The sequence below is a fragment of the Myxine glutinosa genome, chromosome 7, assembly GCF_964187855.1.
Source record: "Myxine glutinosa chromosome 7, kmMyxGlut1.1, whole genome shotgun sequence".
Taxonomy (NCBI): Eukaryota; Metazoa; Chordata; class Myxini; order Myxiniformes; family Myxinidae; genus Myxine; species Myxine glutinosa.
The window spans coordinates 4,936,061-4,956,212 of NC_136267.1; the positions used below are offsets into that span (position 1 = coordinate 4,936,061).

Genomic DNA, 20,152 nt, shown 5'->3' on the forward strand with positions numbered 1-20,152 from the left:
CTATGAATTCTTCATTGTACCAGAGGGTGCTTGAGGATAATGTGAGGCCATCTGTCGGAAGTTGAAGCTCAACCAAAGTTGGACTTTGCAACATGACAATGACCCTAAACATACCAGTAAATCCACCAAGGAATGGCTGAAAAGAAAGAAATGCAGGGTTCTGGAATGGCCAAGTCAAAGCCCGGATCTAAATCCCATCGAGATTGTGTGGGGAGATTTGAAACGAGCTGTGCATGCAAGAAACCCCTCAAACATCGCACAGCTGAAAGAATTCTGCATGGAGGAGTGGGCAAAAATTTCTCCCAGTCGATGTCAGAGACTGGTAGACAGTTATAAGAAACGCCTACTTGAGGTTGTTTCTGCCAAAGGGGGCAATACCACCTATTAGAGCCAAGGGTGTACTTACTTTTTCCACATGCGAAATTTGCATTTATGTTTATTTAAATTATACAATGGACTACAAAATGTAAAGGTTTCATGACATTTGTTATATTATATCACCTTTATCTATCAATATTGTGGAAATGAAGATCAAATAGCTGTATGTTGAAATATGTTGAAAAAGTCAAAACTTTACATGGGGTGTACTTACTTTTTCACGTGACTGTATATAAACTAGAGCAATGCGACTGTCGCCAATATGCCTCCGCATAGTCCCACAACAGGTAGATGCCATCGTTCAATGTCCTAAAAATAAACAAGTTTGATTTAAATCCCTTCAGCTGTTTTCAAGTATCACATTTTCACCAGCCATGACAGGTTTCACATCGATCGGTGAAGCGGTTTCAGAGAAGGGATTTTTATTTTATTTTGGCTTTCAAGCTAATATTGCTGCCATACCATGTGACATATGACCTTTAAAAATGTACACTCTGCATATGTATGGGTTGGGGATCACGTTTGTGAAGTTTTGTGTTAATCGGATAAGGTTCGTTTATCTATCCAAGGTTTTTCTATCAAACCACGTGACCTACAACATCATCATTGTCAAACTATATGCCACACTGGTGTTAGATGATATTTGTAAAATTTAGCATCGATAAGGTAAGCAGTTTCAGATATATAATTATTTAATATTTTCCTTCAATCCAATATGGCTGCCACACCATGTGACCCATGATGTTTTCGTGATCATCTTTTAATCGCCATGCCTAGTCAATGACACATGTAATGTTTCGAGTCAATCGATTTGGTGGTTTGAGGGAAGATGCTTTTATAGAGGTTTCAGGTAAAATCCTATATGGCTGCCAAACCATGTGACCAATGATGTCATAAATTTAATATTTCATTACAAATGGGTCATAGCCTGGTGTTGGCTTAGCGGTTAGGGTGCCGGCTTGGGATCCTAGGATCCTGGGTTCGAATCCCGGTCGATCGCTGAATTAACGCCAGGGGTTGACTCAGCCTGTCATCCTTCCGAGGTCGGCAAATTGAGTACCACCTTGCTGGGATGAATGATCACGGTGTGTACCCCGGTTTAGAATAGGTACACCGTATCCCTGCGCATCCTAAGAGCGTGACCAAGGGTTGGTGTCAGGAAGGGCATCCGGCCATAAAAACATTGCCTCAAAACAGGGAACCATGATTGTCCTGGGGCCCGCAAGGCTAACCCCTGCTCTAGCGGGGAAAATGGCCTTAAAACGATCATTCATTCATTCATTCATTACAAATGGGTCATAGATCATGTGCATGCAATTTCAGATTTTTAGGATAAGGAATTCGAGTAAAACATTTTTGGCTGGTATACCACTTCACCTATGATGTCATCATTATCGTGCTTTTGTTCCCCATTGGGAGTACTTGACAATATACGAAGTTTCAAATTTTTCCAATCAGCGGTTTCCGAGAAATATATTTTAATCATTTGCGTTTAATCCAATATGGCTGACATACCACGTGACCTATGATGTCACAATTATCATAAAAACATTCTGCATGGGTTTCACTCCTATCCTGAAAGTTTTGTCTCAAATTGGACATGTGGTTGCTGAGAAAAACGAGGTTTAGCCGGGATGGATGGACGGACGGACGGACGAACAACCCGTAAACATTATGGCTCCGGCCACCTTCAGGGGCAGAGGTATAAAAAATACAAAAAGGAAGTTCCTCCTTCTGCACACACCAACTACTTGTATACACCTCCACAATCCTTTTTGAGTTACGCTCCACCTGGCTTGTTCATCTGGTTTTATTGTTTCTTGTTTTTGAACCTCTGTCTACAACTTCATCCTCCCAGCCTCCCTACCCTTGTTTCGGTGAATACCCAGATGGTCTTCACAGTGCTTTAAAATGTTTAAACTTCCTCTTTCTCCCGTGTTGAATTCTCTATTCTATTATAATTCACTCCTCTTCTTCCTCTTCAAAAGGCTGCATTCAAATCAATCTTTCAAACATTCCGTCTCTAAAAATTCCAACTCTTACAGCTCTTCCTTTCTCTATTCTCTTAACTCACCTTCATTCCACCCCTGAACGTTTTTAAACGTATTTCTGACTTGAAAATCTCAAGAAACCCAGTTTGCAATGGCTGTTCGTATTCAATCAATCATTATTTTTGTCCATCTTCAGTGTTAAACCCTTCCCTGTCTGTTCCCTCGTCTACTTTTACTTGCCCGTGTCCTACAAACCCTATCCCTTACCAGCGTCTCACTCCATGTCCCCTCCCTCTACTCCCTTCTGTCCCCATTCCATCACTACATCCCTGTACCCCTCCCCTTATCCCCTCCAAGCTTCTTCCTTTCCAAACCTCCTTTCTCTTGCCAATTCACCCCAGCTTCTCCAATATACCAATTCCTAACTCCTCCTCTGTTATACCCCTCCTAATCCCTCCCATATTGCCCCTCACAATTCCTCCTCTCATCATCCTCATAACCCACCCTACTCTAATTATTATAATCCTTCTCCTCATCCTGCCCTCTCTCCTTGCTCTTCTGCAATCTCTGACACTCTGTCAACAGCTCTCCCTATCTCCCCCTTTACTCCCTTGTCTTACCTTCCCCTTCCCTCTCTTGTACCCAATGCCCCCTCCCCCTCCATCTTCGTTACCGGTATGGACCTCAAACATCCGGGGCCTTCACTCAAACCTGATTGATCTCTCCATTCAGGTTGCTTCTGATAATCCAGACTTGATCTGCTCAACAGAAACTTTCCTCCTTCAAGATGTCTCTGATGCCTTAATATCTCTTCCTGGTTACTCCCTCCTCCGGTATGATAGACCTGAGCCTCGTCCTGGAGGTGGGGTGGCTATCTTTATCAAAAACTCTCCTCCTCACTCGCCCTGCACTGCCCTCTCTCCACCCCACCCCCAGGAGTACCTTTGGCTACGGCTTCCCCTCCGCTCCCACCTCTTGTTACCTCCACCACCAAAGGTGGATGGAGGTTGTTTTCACCCCTGTTTGTTTGTTATAGTGAAAAATTTTCATCATGTGCCAGTCCATCTCATTTATTATTTGCTAAATTGAAGATTTTTCAAGTATATTGGTCAGTCGACTTTTTTATTCTGTCTGTCTGTCAATTGCCTACAGGTCACAATTCTAAACCGATCGTCATGAAACTTTACCTAGTTGTACAGGTAACTGAGAAAGAAGACTGTTGATTTTGAGGTCAAAGGTCATCTTGAGATGACTGATAAAATCATCATTTTTCATCTGATTGACTTGAAAGTTGAACAATATTTGCATATTAGGTCATTGAATTGGGAAAGCAGCTATTTTTGAGGTCAAAAGATCAACTCAAGGTAAAAACTTAAAAAATCATCAAATGTCATCTGAAAAATCGTCAGTTTTCATCTGAATCACCTGAAAATTTAAGAGCAATTGCATCGTGCTTCATTTAATAGGGAAACCAACTATAATAAGGTCAAAAGGTAAAACTTCTAAAATCATCAATTTCCATCTGAAAAATGATCAATTTTCGTCTGATTGACCTGAGCTTTGATTAAGATCATCAATTTTAATCTTTATGAATTTGATGATGTATTTCTTGTTTGTTTGTTTTTCTGTGTTTGATTGTGAACAGGATATCTCAAAAAATTATGGACCGATTCAGACGAAACTTATTGGGCAGGTTGGGTGTGTGACAAGGAAGCCTTTATTCAATTTTGGTGAAGATTGGAGTCCAGATCTGGATTAGAGAATTTTTAAAGTGATTCTTCACCATTGAGTGATATGGACAAAACCTACAGTCACGTGAAAAAGTAAGTGCACCCCATGTAAAGTTTTGGCTTTTTCAGCATATTTCAACATACAGCTATTTGATCTTCATTTCAACAATATTGATAGACTAGCCGAAACCCGTGGAACATCCACGGAAGGGAGGATGTGGTGTATGGATAGAGTGTACCATTATGGATGGCATAGGGGAGCGCTCATGGGATCTTCTTCTTCCGTTAAGCTCCAATTTTTTCTCTTTAAGTTAAGTCCAATCAGTCCTCTCTGCTCGAAGTGCTCAGGCCATGCCTTCCAGCTCTCGTACTTTTATTTCCGTTCGGTGTAGAAAGAGATTGACATATCGTTCGTCTGTTTCAGCTCGTTATCTTTAAGCTTCCTTACGTCTCGCCACCTGCTACACCTCTCTGAGTTACGAGGATTTATGCAATGCACCCCGAGTATCGCAACGTCACTCCATTTAACTTTATTAAAATGACGATAAAGACGTTGCCTTATATATCCTAATTTAAAATGTTCAAGGGAATAAAAAGACCATTTGGTTCACACCACCCATGTTCACACCACTCGACTGTCCAATCAGCGGACGGCTCTCTTCGCCTTCGCCCAGCAGACGCCAATACGATGGCGTCGTAAGATGGCGTCGTATCGGCAGTTAATCGGATGCTTTTGGGCCCCAACGTCGGCTAATTCAGATTTTTCGAGTCTGGCTGTACGTGATAAACAAAGAGCGCGGTTCGTAGATTGTAAATCCATGAGTGCCGTGGGCATCGGGTCACTGGGTGCGGCGTAAAAGGGATAACAAAATCGAGTCCCTACGGTATTATTATCTAGATAAAGGTGATATAATATAACAAATATCATGAAACATTTACATTTTGTAGTCCATTGTATAATTTAAATAAACATAAATCCAAATTTCGCATGTGGAAAATGTAAGTACACCCCTACATTTATCACGACTTCAAATACCTAAAATTAGAATCAGGTGCACCAGCTCAGGTGCAAATGATTAGAACATCGTTAGAGAGGATCTTGGAGGAACCTGTCTTATTTAAACCTCAGACATTTAGTTTGGTTTGCTCTTTGTTGTTGAAGTGTGCGGCGTCACCATGCCGAGATCAAAAGAGCTCTCTGAGGCCTTCAAAAAGAAGGTTGTAGATGCCTACGAGTCTGGGAAGGGATTTTAAAAGATCTCCAAACAATTTGAAATCAATCATTCGACTGTCTGGAAGATCATCTACAAGTGGAGAAGATTCCAAACAACTGCCAACTTGTTCAGGCCAGGCCGCCCCAGCAAGTTCAGCCCGAGAGCAGACCGCAAGATGCTGAAAGACGTCTCTAAGAACCCCAGAATGTCATCACGGGACCTACAGGTAGCTCTTGCCACTGTTGATGTCAAAGTGCACGAGTCTACCATTAGAAAGAGGCTGCACAAATTTGATCGACATGTGAGGTGTGCCAGGAGGAAACCTTTGCTGTCCAGAAAGAACATCAGGACAAGACTAAGGTTTGCCAATGAACACCTCGGCAAAGACCAGCACTTCTGGAACAATGTGCTCTGGACAGATGAGGCAAAGGTAGAGCTATTTGGCCACAGTACCAGAAGACATGTTTGGCGAAAACCAAAGACAGCATTTGACCACAAGAACCTGATACCAACTGTAAAGCATGGTGGTGGAAATATTATGGTTTGGGGCAGCTTTGCTGCATCAGGGCCTGGGCAGCTCACCATCATAGAATCCACTATGAATTCTTTATTGTACCAGAGGTTGCTTGAGGATAATGTGAGGCCATCTGTCGGAAAGTTGAAGCTCAACCGAAGGTGCACCTTGCAACATGACAATGACCCTAAACATAGCAGTAAATCCACCAAGGAATGGCTGAAAAGAAAGAAATGGAGGGTTCTGGAATGGCCAAGTCAAAGCCCGGATATAAATCCCATCGAGATGTTGTGGGGGGATTTGAAACAAGCTATGCATGCAATTGTGCATGCTGTGCAACAATTTTTTGTTGAATAAATTATTGCAAAGTCAATTTTTCATTGTTTTTTGTTCAATTAGATCACCTTTATCTATAGATACTGTTTAAATGAAGATCAAATATTGATATGTCCACATATGTTAAAAAGATTTTAAAAAACATTTCATGGGGTGTACTTACTTTTTCCACATGCGAAATTTGCATTTATGTTTATTTAAATTATACAATGGACTACAAAATGTAAATGTTTCATGATATTTGTTGTGTTATATCACCTTAATCTATCAATATTGTTTAAATGAAGATCAAATAGCTGGATGTTGAAATATGTTGGAAAAGTCAAAACTTTACATGGGGTGTACTTACTCTTTCACGTGACTGTATATATAGTATGATATTTCAAAAAGTTGTGGATAACGAGGTGGATGAGTTGGGTAAGTGACAAGAACAAGCTGAATCGGTTTTGGTTCAGGTCCCGATCTAAATCCGACGTATCAGTGGGTTAGAAAACGTAAACTGTTCAGCCTGGCAGAGGTGTACTCTCTACTGCGCGCTGTTCTAGTTTATATGTGTGTTGTACCATCCAACAAATAGTGATGACTCCATTTACATCTCACTCGCCGACAAAGTGTACCAACTTCTATCAACTCATCCCAACTTTCTTACTCATATATGGTGATTTCAACTGTCATCATGCCAGCTGGCTGGGTGTGGGTTCCTCTCTCACCAGCCACAGCACCTCAGCAAAGAACTTCTGTGACTCATTGGGACTGACACAATCTGTCAATTTCCCGACCCGGATCTCAGTCAACGGAACATCTTCTCTTCTAGACTTGGTTATGACTAACTTCCCTGCAAATGTCTGCTGTTCTTCTTCTGTTCCAATCGGTTCTTCTGATCATTTCCTTGTTAAAGTGGACATCTCTCTGACCATTCTCAGAGAGCCTCCTCAGTGTCGACGAGTCTGGCATTTCACTCAGGCTGACTGGCACGGGCTGCAAGCAGCCATCAATCATCTGGACTGGTCTCCCATCTCTACTGCCTCTGACATCAACTCATCCTGGGAATTCTTCCAAAGTAAATTGCTCTCTCTCATGCACAGATTTATCCCATCTCGTCTTCAGTTGTCTTACCCTTCCTCCCATCCATGGTACACTGAATCTTGTGGTGAGGCAGTTGCCCTGAAACAACTTGCCTTCACCTCATGGAAGGCAAGTCCAATGGAAGGTAATCTCAGTTCCTTTCACAAAGCTTGGAACAAGTGTGTGTCTACCCTCAGGAGAGCCAGGAAACAATATCTCTCTACTCTCAAGACAGAACGATCAAACCTGTCTCCCTCCACCAATTCCTGGTGGTGTCTGGTCAAATCTGTCTCTCGTGTTTGTTCCCCCTCCATCCCCTCCCTTACCTCAAACGGCTGGACAGCTGACACGACACATGAAAAAGCTGAATGCCTCAACTCTGTGTTGGCCTCAAAATCTTGTGTCCCAAACCCATCTCTCTCTGTACCCACCTTACCCAGTCAAACGCAGCTGCTCCAGGACTCTGTGTCCTTCTCTCCTGACAAGGTGGAGAAGATTCTGTCAAACCTCAACTCTGATTCTGCAACTAGACCAGGCTGCATCAGCCCACGGGTCCTAAAATCCTGCTCTGCCGCTCTATCTCACCATCTCTCTGTTCTCTTCACCCTCTCTTTTGCTCAAGGTAATCTGCCATCAGTTTGGAAAACAGCAAACATTACCGCTTTACACAAAAAAGGTGCAAAAACAGATCCTTGCAACTACAGACCAATCAGCCTGCTCCCAATAATCAGCAAGGTCATGGAATCCATCATTGCTTCGGATATGAAATCCTTTTTCTTCCCAAATGGCTTGATCTCTGATCATCAATGTGGTTTCAGACCAGTTCATTCTACTCTGGACATGCTGCTTCTGCCTCAATAATGGATGGAGGTCCTCAATGCCAAACAGGAAATCAGAGCTGTCTCCCTTGACATATCTCGTGCCTTCGATATGGTCTGGCACCCCGCTCTGCTCACCAAACTCTCCTCCTATGGTATCCATTGAAATCTCCATTCATGGCTTGTGGACTTCCTCTCTGGTCGTAGTCAACGTGTGGCACTGGATAGAATTCTCTCATCTCCTCTTTCTGTCCAGGCTGGAGTTACTCAAGGCAGTGTTTTGGGCCCTGGGCTTTTTATGGTCTTCATTAATGATCTCTCTGACTCTATGGAAAATCCTCTTCATATCTTTGCTGATGACTCCACCCTCTGCTGCTCCATATCTTAACCCTCAGATCGACAGGCAGCAGACTCTTCACTTTTTGAAGACCTGGATAAAATCCCAAACTGGTCAGACAAGTGGAACATGTCTTTCAATCCTGACAAATCTCACACTCTTAGGATGTTTCTCCGAAAAGACAGACTGGACAACCCTCCCATCTACTTTCTCAACAATCCTCTCGAAGGAATTCTGTCACTCAAGCTTTTGGGTCTCACTATCTGCCATGATCTTTCCTGGGAAAACCACATTTTCAAGCTGGCCTCCAAAGCCAGTCGCCGACTGGGCATCCTCCGTCGTGTGAAGTCCTTCCTTGGCACACCTGAGCTCCTCACCACATACAAGCCTTTCATCTGCAGCTCAATGGAATACTGTTCTCCCCTCTGGGCCGGTGCTCCTGCCTCACACCTCGCTCGGCTTCACACTGTAGAAACCAAGGTTTTTGGAATCATTGCTATTGCACCCTTTCCTCTGTCTGTGCTTTCCCCCCCCCCCCCCCCCCCCCCCCAAATATTCCTGCAGGACGCACAAGATCTGCCAGCAACCCTCTTCTGGGGAAACTTCCAAAATCAAGACACTTTGCTTAGCTTCACTCTTTCATTCATATATTTTCCCACCTCTGGAACAAACTCCCTCACTCTCTTCAATTCCACTCTTCCCTCCACATCTTTCAAACGGCTGTTCACCACCATCCCATTCCCCCATCCAAAACCTTGATCTTTTATACCCCCCTTATTCTACCCCAAATCCATCTCCTTCAAATTCCCTGTTTTCTTTCCTGAAAACTCTTGCTGCATCCATCTTGTTTATCCCGTGTACCCAGCCCTCTCTCTTCCACAGATCTCCCAATGTCCCTTTTCCCTACTGTTGTTGTGTTTCCTTCTCTCACCCCCTCTTGACTCCCACTCCCTTTGTTATATGTTGTATGTGTTGGCTCCTATACGAGCCTCACCAAACTATACACCTCCTCCCCCTGCCTCCCCCTCCCCCCCAAAAAAAATTCTGTTTAGCTTCATAGTATCCATGTGATCTTTGGTTTTCTTGTCTGGGTTTGATTTTTGCGGGACGTTCTGGGAGCAGACCAAATTCTGAAAATGGAATCCTTTTCATCGTTTTTTTTTTTTTGTCAGCATGATGGTCAAGATACTTTTCACTAACAAGATTGTGGAATATGAGATGACCTCTTAACCCACTCATTAGTCATGTGACATGACCTCTTACCTCTTCCTTCTTATAATTATCCACATCCTCATATTTATCCTCCTCCATCTTTCTCCTCATTCACCTTCCCTAACTAACACTAATGTTGGGCCAGTCAGCACCACCGTTCGTCCAACATAATTTTGTCCTTTGGTACAATGTTTGTCATGGTCCCAATCCTTTTGCGAGTATGCCATGTGACTGTTGGCAAATTGACATCAATTTTATCGATGACGGACCAACGTCAGAAATCCTTTTGTGACCAACGTCAGTATGCTGGCTGGGCTTCCTGCTTCCTCCCCATTCTTCTTCATCTCTCTGCCTTCTTCCTCTAATTCTTGTTTTATCAGCATCCTTTTCCCTATTGCTCTTATCTTCGTCTTAATTTTACCGATGCAGAGTCTAAGCTCATGGAAGAGCTGGAACACAAAATGGACGAGGATGTAACAGAATGAAAATAACAGGAAAAAAGGTGGGAGTGGGGGAACGGGCGGGGGGAACAACAACATCAAGGTGGAGGGAAATCTGCAGGAACAGAAGACTTGGGGAAGGCTGAGAGCAAGGGGAGGGGAGGAGGGCACAAAGTTTGAACACGTGGGAAATTGGCACAAACTCTCAATCACAGAATTGGAAGGGTGTTACTAGGAAGGATGGGTAACGAGAGCAGGCGGATGGAGATACAAGATGTGGAAGCAAACACAGATTTGAGGCATTCAGCCTTGTCACAAGTGGTGCCATTTGAAGAGAGGGAAGGGATGGATGGGTACCATACTCCAGATAGAGACTTAACAAGGTGCCACCAGGTATTAGAGGAGGGCATCACGTTGGAAAGTTCAATATTGACGTTGCACAAATGTTATTTTCTTCCTCTTGTTCCCCCCATCTTTATAAATCATATTTCTTCCTCTTATACCTCTTCTTATAAATCATTTCCTGCTCCTCCTTCCTCTTCTTCTACATCTCCCTCCCTCCTCTTTATTCTTATCCTCATCCCCTTTATTCCTCTCTTTATCCGCATTCTTGTTGCGCTAATCCTTCTCCATTTCCACATCCTCTTCGTAATTATTTTTCTTTTCATCATTCTTTTTCTTCTACGTCTCCTTCTCCTCATCATCCTTTTCACCTCCTCCTCCTCTTAATCTCTGTCCTGATTCTCATCGTCATCCTTTTCTCCACCTTTTCCTCTTCATCCCTTTTCTTCCCCTTCTCCTCATCATCCCTTTTCTTCCCCTTCTCCTCTTCATCCCTTTTCCTCCCCTTCTCCTCTTCATCCCTTTTCTTCCCCTTCTCCTCATCATCCCTTTTCTTCCCCTTCTCCTCATCATCCCTTTTTTTCCCCTTCTCCTCATCATCTCTTTTCTTCCCCTTCTCCTCATCATCCTTTTTCTTCCCCTTTTCCTCATCATCCCTTTTCTTCCCCTTCTCCTCATCATCCCTTTTCTTCCCCTTTTCCTCATCATCCCTTTTCTTCCCCTTTTCCTCATCATCCCTTTTCTTCCCCTTCTCCTCATCATCCCTTTTCTTCCCCTTTTCCTCATCATCCCTTTTCTTCCCCTTTTCCTCATCATCCCTTTTCTTCCCCTTCTCCTCATCATCCCTTTTCTTCCCCTTTTCCTCATCATCCCTTTTCTTCCCCTTTTCCTCATCATCCCTTTTCTTCCCCTTCACCTCATCATCCCTTTTCTTCTCCTTTTCCTCATCATCCCTTTTCTTCCCCTTCTCCTCATCATCCCTTTTCTTCCCCTTCTCCTTGTCATCCCTTTTCTCCTCATTATCCTGATTCTCCCCATCTTTCGTTCTTTATCTATTCCTCGACTTTGCCTCTCTTCTCCTCTTCCTCCTTCACCTCAACTCTCTTTTCATGCTTGTCTTCAACATATGTAAAAATCATCCACCTCAACATCCAAGTCTTTTTAGCCGCGTCGCAGACGCTGGTCATAGAGTGCCCTCTGCTGTTGTTGTTGTTGTTCTTCTTCTTCTTGTTCTTGCAGAGAAGACAAAACCTCAAAGCTCCACCCGCACCCATTCTGGGAGAGCCTTCATATAAACAAATATCCACCAGTTTATTAACTCGCATAGCTTTGAGGCCTGTTTTGTAGGCCCGTGGTGTCTTCCTCTCTCAGTTTTATTTCAAATCAAATTCGATATATCATTTCATTTTTCACAGTCGCTAACATAGTTTTAGACTCGGTTGAAAAAAAACGGGAAGAAAATCCGATGAAAGTTGCCCTTTATAGAACGAAATGAATTCTCAAAGGCCTGTAACTTCAAGTCCATTGAGATTTTTTTTTTTTTAATCGCGGCATGGTCAGTCATACACCGCCCGAAATAAGAGACGGGAAAATGCCAAGATATATATATTTTGTTTAAATCGCGGCATGGTCAGTCATACACCGCCCGAAATAACAGACGGGAAAATGCCGAGATATATTAAAAATTCGTCCATTTGATGACAATCGTCACGATGAAATATTTAATTTATACGTCGTCACAATAATGTGGAGAGAGGAGCATAGCTTCGTTCACGTGTCGCCACACACGGGAAATTGCCGAGATATATATTTTTTAAATCGCGGCATGGTCAGTCATACACCGCCTGAAATAACAGACGGGAAAATGCCGAGATATATTAAAAATTCGTCGCCACACACGGGAAATTGCCGAGATATATATTTTTTTAAATCGCGGCATGGTCGGTCATACACCGCCTGAAATAACAGACGGGAAAATGCCGAGATATATTAAAAATTCGTCCATTTGATGACAATCGTCACGATGAAATATTTAATTTATACGTCGTCACAATAATGTGGAGAGAGGAGCATAGCTTCGTTCACGTGTCGCCACACACGGGAAATTGCCGAGATATATATATTTTAAATCGCGGCATGGTCAGTCATACACCGCCTGAAATAACAGACGGGAAATTGCCGAGATATATTTTCACTTTGCACAAAAATAACATCAAGTAATCGAATCAATAGGAATGTCCTGTGCCTATAACATCGACGTTATAGGCACAGCTGCATCTAGGCATTGTGTAACATCGACGCGGCTTTTGTTTTAATTAAAACTTTTTGTACTTGTTTAATCTATCATGGCCGAAGATAGTCTGAAGCATCTTGTTTGTTGGTCTTTTCAGGAGCTGCCAGTCCAGTCCGCCATTACGGAGCCTGCCGAAGGGCAGCAGGTGTCGGCAGACGACGGTGAGCTGGTGGTGCGAGGCTATGCCTGGAGTGGAGGTGGACGCGAGGTGGTGCGTGTAGACGTTTCTTTAGATGGTGGGTGCACGTGGAACGTCGCTCAGCTCGAGCCACCATATGTCAGTGAAGATGACAGGAATGGCCAAGGCCAACAAACGGAGGATGGGCGTGCCTGGGCCTGGAAGTTGTGGACTCTGCAGGCTCCACTTCCGGTGGAGGGTGGAAAGCTGGACATTGTATGCAAGGCCATCGACAGCTCGTACAACGTGCAGCCCGATTCCTTTGAACCCATCTGGAATCTTCGGGGAGTACTCGCTAACGCCTGGCATCATGTGCATGTAACTGTATTACCACCGGAGAGCGAGTGATCAGGGTGTTAGTGTCCACGTTCACTAACCCGAGTGATCAAGGTGTTAGTCTCCACGTTCACTAACCCTAGTGATCAGGGTGTTAATCTCCACGTTCACTAACCCGAGTGATCAGGGTGTTAATCTCCACATTCACTAACCCGAGTGATCAGGGTGTTAGTCTCCACGTTCACTAACCCAAGTGATCGGGGTGTTAATCTCCACGTTCACTAACCCGAGTGATCAGGGTGTTAATCTCCACGTTCACTAACCCGAGTGATCAGGGTGTTAATCTCCACGTTCACTACCCCGAGTGATCAGGGTGTTAGTGTCCACGTTCACTAACCCGAGTGATCAGGGTGTTAGTGTCCACGTTCACTAGCCCGAGTGATCAGGGTGTTAGTGTCCATGTTCACTAACCCGAGTGATCAGGGTTTTCGTCTCCACGTTCACTAACCCGAGTGATCAGGGTGTTTGTCTCCACGTTCACTAACCCGAGTGATCAGGGTGTTCGTCTCCACGTTCACTAACCCGAGTGATCAGGGTGTTAGTGTCCACGTTCACTAATCCAAGTGATCAGGGAGTTAGTGTCCACGTTCACTAACCCGAGTGATCAGGGTGTTAGTGTCCACATTCACTAACCCGTGTGATCAGGGTGTTCGTCTCCACGTTCACTAACCCGAGTGATCAGGGTGTTAGTGTCCACGTTCACTAACCCGTGCATCGTTTGTCTTATTGCATCTACATTGCACTTATTAAGAATATTTGACAAACCTCTTCTTGATGCTGAGAGAGAAATAGAGAGAGGGGAGGAAGAAGAAGAAAAAGGATGAGGCTTCGGGGAGGGAGGAATTTTACATGAACGAACATTTCATGTAAAACGATGTTTAATATCGATTCGCCATTGGACTTGTACAATTGGCTATCAATAATCAGATGTATGTTAATAATAGTATAAACCACAGCGGTGTAACCTCTTATTCAAGGCCAGATGAAGGATATATGTTGATGTAATGTCCCATTGGATGCTCTCTTGTTCTCCATCAAACACATGGGTCATAGTCATTGTGCGCAGGGTGTGAAATGGTAGTTTAATCAATCTATTGTTGACACAGAGCTAGTGTAAGCTTGGTGTATGACAGGTTGGGCTGCACAGATACCATCTTACAGGTATGTCCCATCATACCTATTGTTTATCATTAATAAACTGAAATTTGCATCATGTGCGATTAGTACTTTGAGAAGTTGGGGTGTATAGTCTTGTTTAATTGGCTTGACTGGTGCATGAGATGTTTCATTTTGTAAAACGAATCCGGTTTCAGATTCAGGATTGTTCTTGTTTAACACAAATACAATACCAATCGATTGCAGCAACTTTTCCAAAAGGAACAACAAAATGACCATTTCATTCATTATTATTATCTTGCCAAAACGAAGTTTTTGCAAGATGTATTAGTCAGCTTGTATGTTTGTTTTTTTGTTTGTTTTTTTTTTTGTTTTTTTGTTTGTGGTTAATCATTTTTTTTCCACGTTTAGATCACTCTGTAGACCACAGTTATTATTGGAAACTCCTGTAACTTCGCATATCAGAGTCCTATAGAGATACCCTTCAGCACACAAAATTTTGAAGGTCAAGGTCAAAGGTCAAGGTCACTTTGTGGTCAATCATGGAGGTCGACGAAACCCTTATTTTTTGAGTAACTTTGATCGGATCGTCTCCAAACTTCATGGGAATCTAGTATATGGTCCGGCGCTCAGCTGATTAGTTTTTGGTGGCGATCGGCCTTGACCTTCATGGTTAGCGCTGGAGGTCGAAAATTATTGACCCCAAGGTCAAATGTTGAAACCCTTATCTTTTGAGTAACTTTGATCGGATCGTCTCCAAACTTCATGGGAATCTAGTATATGGTCCGGCGCTCAGCTGATTAGTTTTTGGTGGCGATCGGCCTTGACCTTCATGGTTAGCGCTGGAGGTCGAAAATTATTGACCCCAAGGTCAAATGTTGAAATCGTAGGTACCATATCTTCGCATATCTTCGCATGTAACTTCGCATATCAGAGTCCTATAGAGATACCCTTCAGCACACAAAATTTTGAAGGTCAAGGTCAAAGGTCAAGGTCACTTTGTGGTCAATCATGGAGGTCGACGAAACCCTTATTTTTTGAGTAACTTTGATCGGATCGTCTCCAAACTTCATGGGAATCTAGTATATGGTCCGGCGCTCAGCTGATTAGTTTTTGGTGGCGATCGGCCTTGACCTTCATGGTTAGCGCTGGAGGTCGAAAATTATTGACCCCAAGGTCAAATGTTGAAATCCTTATTTTTTGAGTAACTTTGATCGGATCGTCTCCAAACTTCATGGGAATCTAGTATATGGTCCGGCGCTCAGCTGATTAGTTTTTGGTGGCGATCGGCCTTGACCTTCATGGTTAGCGCTGGAGGTCGAAAATTATTGACCCCAAGGTCAAATTTTGAAATCGTAGGTACCATATCGAGTAATACCTCATATGAATGCCCTTGATGAGTGCTTCCCAGATCTGTAAACAGTTTGACGCTATGACGTCATTTGATGACGTCATGACGAAAAAACGGAATTTTCATGAAAAAATTATTTCCTCAGTTCTCATCAAAATCTTTCAATATTTCATGTGCGTTGGTCATGAAGACATACTATTCACGATACGAAATTATTAAGGTCAAGGTCAAAGGTCAAGGTCACTTTGCGGTCAATCATGGAGGTCAACGAAACCCTGGCAAGATACGGTTCACCCTGTGGGTGATGTTTTATTTATTTATTGATGGTAACCTTTTTATGCTTGGTACGCATGAGTGCAATAACTTTTGGATAATTTCAGCTTCGAGAGGTAACGTTTTCCAAAATGTTTAATAGAATCCTCCCAAAGGGGATTTTATTCTGGCAAATGGAACACCAATCGATTGAAGCATGTTAAACGCACACACCTCACCGGGGTCGACATTTTGCGGCTGAACACAGTGTTGACCCCGGAAACCTCATATTGACCCCAGAAACCCCGTATTGACCCCGGAAACCTCATATTGACCCCGGAAACCCCGAATTGACCCCGGAAACCTCGTAATGACCCCGGAAACCTCATATTGACCCCGGAAACCCAGTATTACCCCGGAAACCCCGTATTACCCCAGAAACCCCGTATTACCCCCGGAAACCCCGTATTGACCCTGGAAACACCGTATTGACCCCGGAAACCCTGAATTAACCCCGGAAACCCTGAATTAACCCCGGAAACCCTGAATTAACCCCGGAAACCCTGAATTAACCCCGGAAACCCTGAATTAACCCCGGAAACCCTGAATTAACCCCGGAAACCCTGAATTAACCCCGGAAACCCTGAATTAACCCCGGAAACCTCGTAATGACCCCGGAAACCTCGTATTGACCCCGGAAACCTCGTATTGACCCCGGAAACCTCACATTCGCCCCGGAAACCTCATTTTGACCCTGGAAACCTCATATTGACCCCGGAAACCTCGTATTGACCCCGGAAACCCCGTATTGATCCCGGAAACCTTGTATTGACCCCGGAAACCTCACATTCACCCCGGAAACCTCATTTTGACCCTGGAAACCTCATATTGACCCCGGAAACCTCGTATTGACCACGGAAAACCCGTATTGACCCCGGAAACCTTATACTCTCATGTGGTGCTACATTTGTACCCAAATGCTGTGCTCTGCACCATTGTGCCTGTGCAGGTGCAGCAGCTAAGAAAAGGTCGGCCATGTATAATCCTCAACACTCTCTCACATATTCTTTATTTGTAGCAATGATGTGAATGGTTTTTAATAAATTTCATGACTAATCTGACTGAAAACATCAGGATAAAACTCTGATGTAACTATGACGTTTTACAAGAGGCTTTTGGAGGCCACACTTTGATCCAACGGGCAATGCTAGTTAACTGTGGCTCGGAGAGCAAATACCTGACCATTCCCCCTCCCTCACACTCCCATGACCCCCTTCACACATCCTTTCTCTCACCCCCTTCTTCCCCACACCCCTTCCCTCTAACCTCCCTCATGCCCTCCTTCACTCCACCTCTTCTTCTCCTCTCGGAGAGCAAATACCTGACCATTCCCCCTCCCTCACACTCCTATGACCCCCTTCACACATCCTTTCTCTCACCCCCTTCTTCCCCACGCCCCTTCCCTCTAACCTCCCTCACGCCCTCCTTCACTCCACCTCTTCTTCTCCTCTCGGAGAGCAAATACCTGACCATTCCCCCTCCCTCACACTCCCATGACCCCCTTCACACATCCCTTCTCTCACCCCCCTCTTCCCCACGCCCCTTCCCTCCAACCTCCCTCACGCCGTCCTTCACTCCACCTCTTCCTCCCCTCCTCCCTCCCCCTCTCCCTCACCCTCTTCCCCGTCCCTTGTACATTGATTGATTCCAGGGTTAGCTCGACTCAGTTATGAGGAGTGGTTGAAGGAGACAAGACTTTATACATAGTAATGGAGGTCTAATGTATATATAATTTATAGAACAGAGAGCGGATATGATTGAGATGTTTAAGATAATGAAGGTGTGGCCAAGACAGGTGAAGTGGAGTTTTTCAATAGAGTGGACAATATTAGGACCAGGAGCCATAGCCTGAGGGTAAAGAGGACGAGTGTTAGGACTGTTTTAGGGTAGGGGGTCTCTCAGTTGGAGATTGGTTAATACACGGAATGGTTGTGGAGGGGAAGGATAGGTTTATATTGGAATTAGATGGGCACCTGGATGCACTCGAGATAGAGGAGTATGGGGGTATTGGCAGCACTTGAACGTAGTTTGTGTGTGCATGGATGATGGTTTGTGGAGATGGTGCCGCGCAGGCGTGATGGGCCGAATGACCTTCTGCACCAAAGTTCATTGTGAGTTTCGGATTTTGAGATCCGTGCAAATGCATGTTTCGTTTTCCACATGATCATTAACTTTGCTTGAATTTTTAGCCACATCGCAGATGCTGCTAATAGAGTGCCCTCTGCTGTTGTTGTTGTTCTTCTTGTTCTTCTTCTTGTTCTTGCAGAGAAGACAAAACCTCAAAGCTCCACCCATTCTGGGAATCATAGCTCCACCCATTGTGGGAGAGGCTTCATATAAACAAATATCCACCATTTTATTAACTCGCATAGCTTTGAGGCCTGTTTTGTAGGCCCGTGGTGTCTTCCTCTCTCACACAGTTTTATTTCAAATCAAATTCGATATATCATTTCATTTTTCACAGTCGCTAACATAGTTTTAGACTCGGTTGAAAAAAAACGGGAAGAAAATCCGATGAAAGTTGCCCTTTATAGAACGAAATGAATTCTCAAAGGCCTGTAACTTCAAGTCCATTGAGATTTTTTTTTTTTTAATCGTGGCATGCTCAGTCATACACCGCCCGAAATAACAGACGGGAAAATGCCGAGATATATATATTTTATTTAAATCGCGGCATGGTCAGTCATACACCGCCCGAAATAACAGACGGGAAAATGCCGAGATATATATATATTTTGTTTAAATCGCGGCATGGTCAGTCATACACCGCCCGAAATAACAGACGGGAAAATGCCGAGATATATTAAAAATTCGTCCATTTGATGACAATCGTCACGATGAAATATTTAATTTATACGTCGTCACAATAATGTGGAGAGAGGAGCATAGCTTCGTTCACGTGTCGCTACACACGAGAAATTGCCGAGATATATTTTTTTTAAATCGCGGCATGGTCAGTCATACACCACCTGAAATAACAGACGGGAAAATGCCGAGATATATTAAAAATTCGTCCATTTGATGACAATCGTCACGATGAAATATTTAATTTATACGTCGCCACAATAATGTGGAGAGAGGAGCATAGCTTCGTTCACGTGTCGCCACACACGGGAAATTGCCGAGATATATATTTTTTAAATCGCAGCATGGTCAGTCATACACCGCCTGAAATAACAGACGGGAAAATGCCGAGATATATTAAAAATTCGTCGCCACACGGGAAATTGCCGAGATATATTTTCACTTTGCACAAAAATAACATCAAGTAATCGAATCAATAGGAATGTCCTGTGCCTATAACATCGACGTTATAGGCACAGCTGCATCTAGGCATTGTGTAACATCGACGCGGCTTTTGTTTTAATTAAAACTTTTTGTACTTGTTAATTTAAAATAGCTTTGTGTTTAAGATTGACAAACCATACTGGAGAATAAAAAGAAATGCACAATCATTTTTGTGGAGATGGTGGGAGTGGGACCCCTCCAAACCTGTTAACTCAAACAAGGTGTTTCTGTGGATGCTTTTATTGATCATTTTATTGACTAAATCCCTCCAGAATACTGGATCAAACTGATGGTGTAAAGTTAAATTTATCATGTGCTTCGGCATTGACTTGATGCACTTAAATCCATGAAGGAATGTGTGTATAGCTATCGGTTAACAAGTTAATGAATCAAGGTAAGCAATAAATTGATATCACAGGTATTGAAGGAGCTGTGCTCCCACGTAATCGGAAGAATGGACGCGACAAAAAGCTGGAATTCGTCCGAGTTTCTTTATTGTCACAAAACAACTCGGGTACTCTGAAAAGCCCGTTTATCGGGCAGCAATATATATATACACACATTATCCCGGAGCGTTTGCCCGGGAAAGGCGAGAGGGGGCATGCCCGGGCGTCCCGGCCGAGGCCTGGCAAGTTGAGAGCGGGCCTGCCCGGGCGTCCTGGATGAGCCCGGCCTGGTGATCGCTCCGCGTCCTTGGTAGGTGCAAGGCGATTGTGTAAACCCAGCGGTAGCCGCTACAGAAGGGTATTTAGTAGATAAACTCATCAAATTTGAATAAACCTTTTTGGCCCCCCCGCCCATACCGAACATGGAAACTTTCATGACATTGACCCCCTCACGCCACACCCATTCGGGTGGTCAAAACCTTTTGGGCCCCCCCTACTATTGCACCGCCCCCCCC

General features: G+C 43.9%; 1 protein-coding gene across 1 annotated transcript in view; it reads left to right on the plus strand.

Annotated features, from left to right (window-relative positions):
* Positions 1–14,399, plus strand: part of SUOX (sulfite oxidase) — a 101,421-nt gene extending 87,022 nt beyond the window's left edge. The window contains exon 6 of the mRNA XM_068121704.2: positions 12,768–14,399. Within this exon, the coding sequence (XP_067977805.1) occupies positions 12,768–13,196 (429 nt within the window). The 3' untranslated portion in view covers positions 13,197–14,399. The remainder of the gene's footprint in view (positions 1–12,767) is intronic.
* The last annotated feature ends 5,753 nt before the right edge of the window (positions 14,400–20,152 follow it).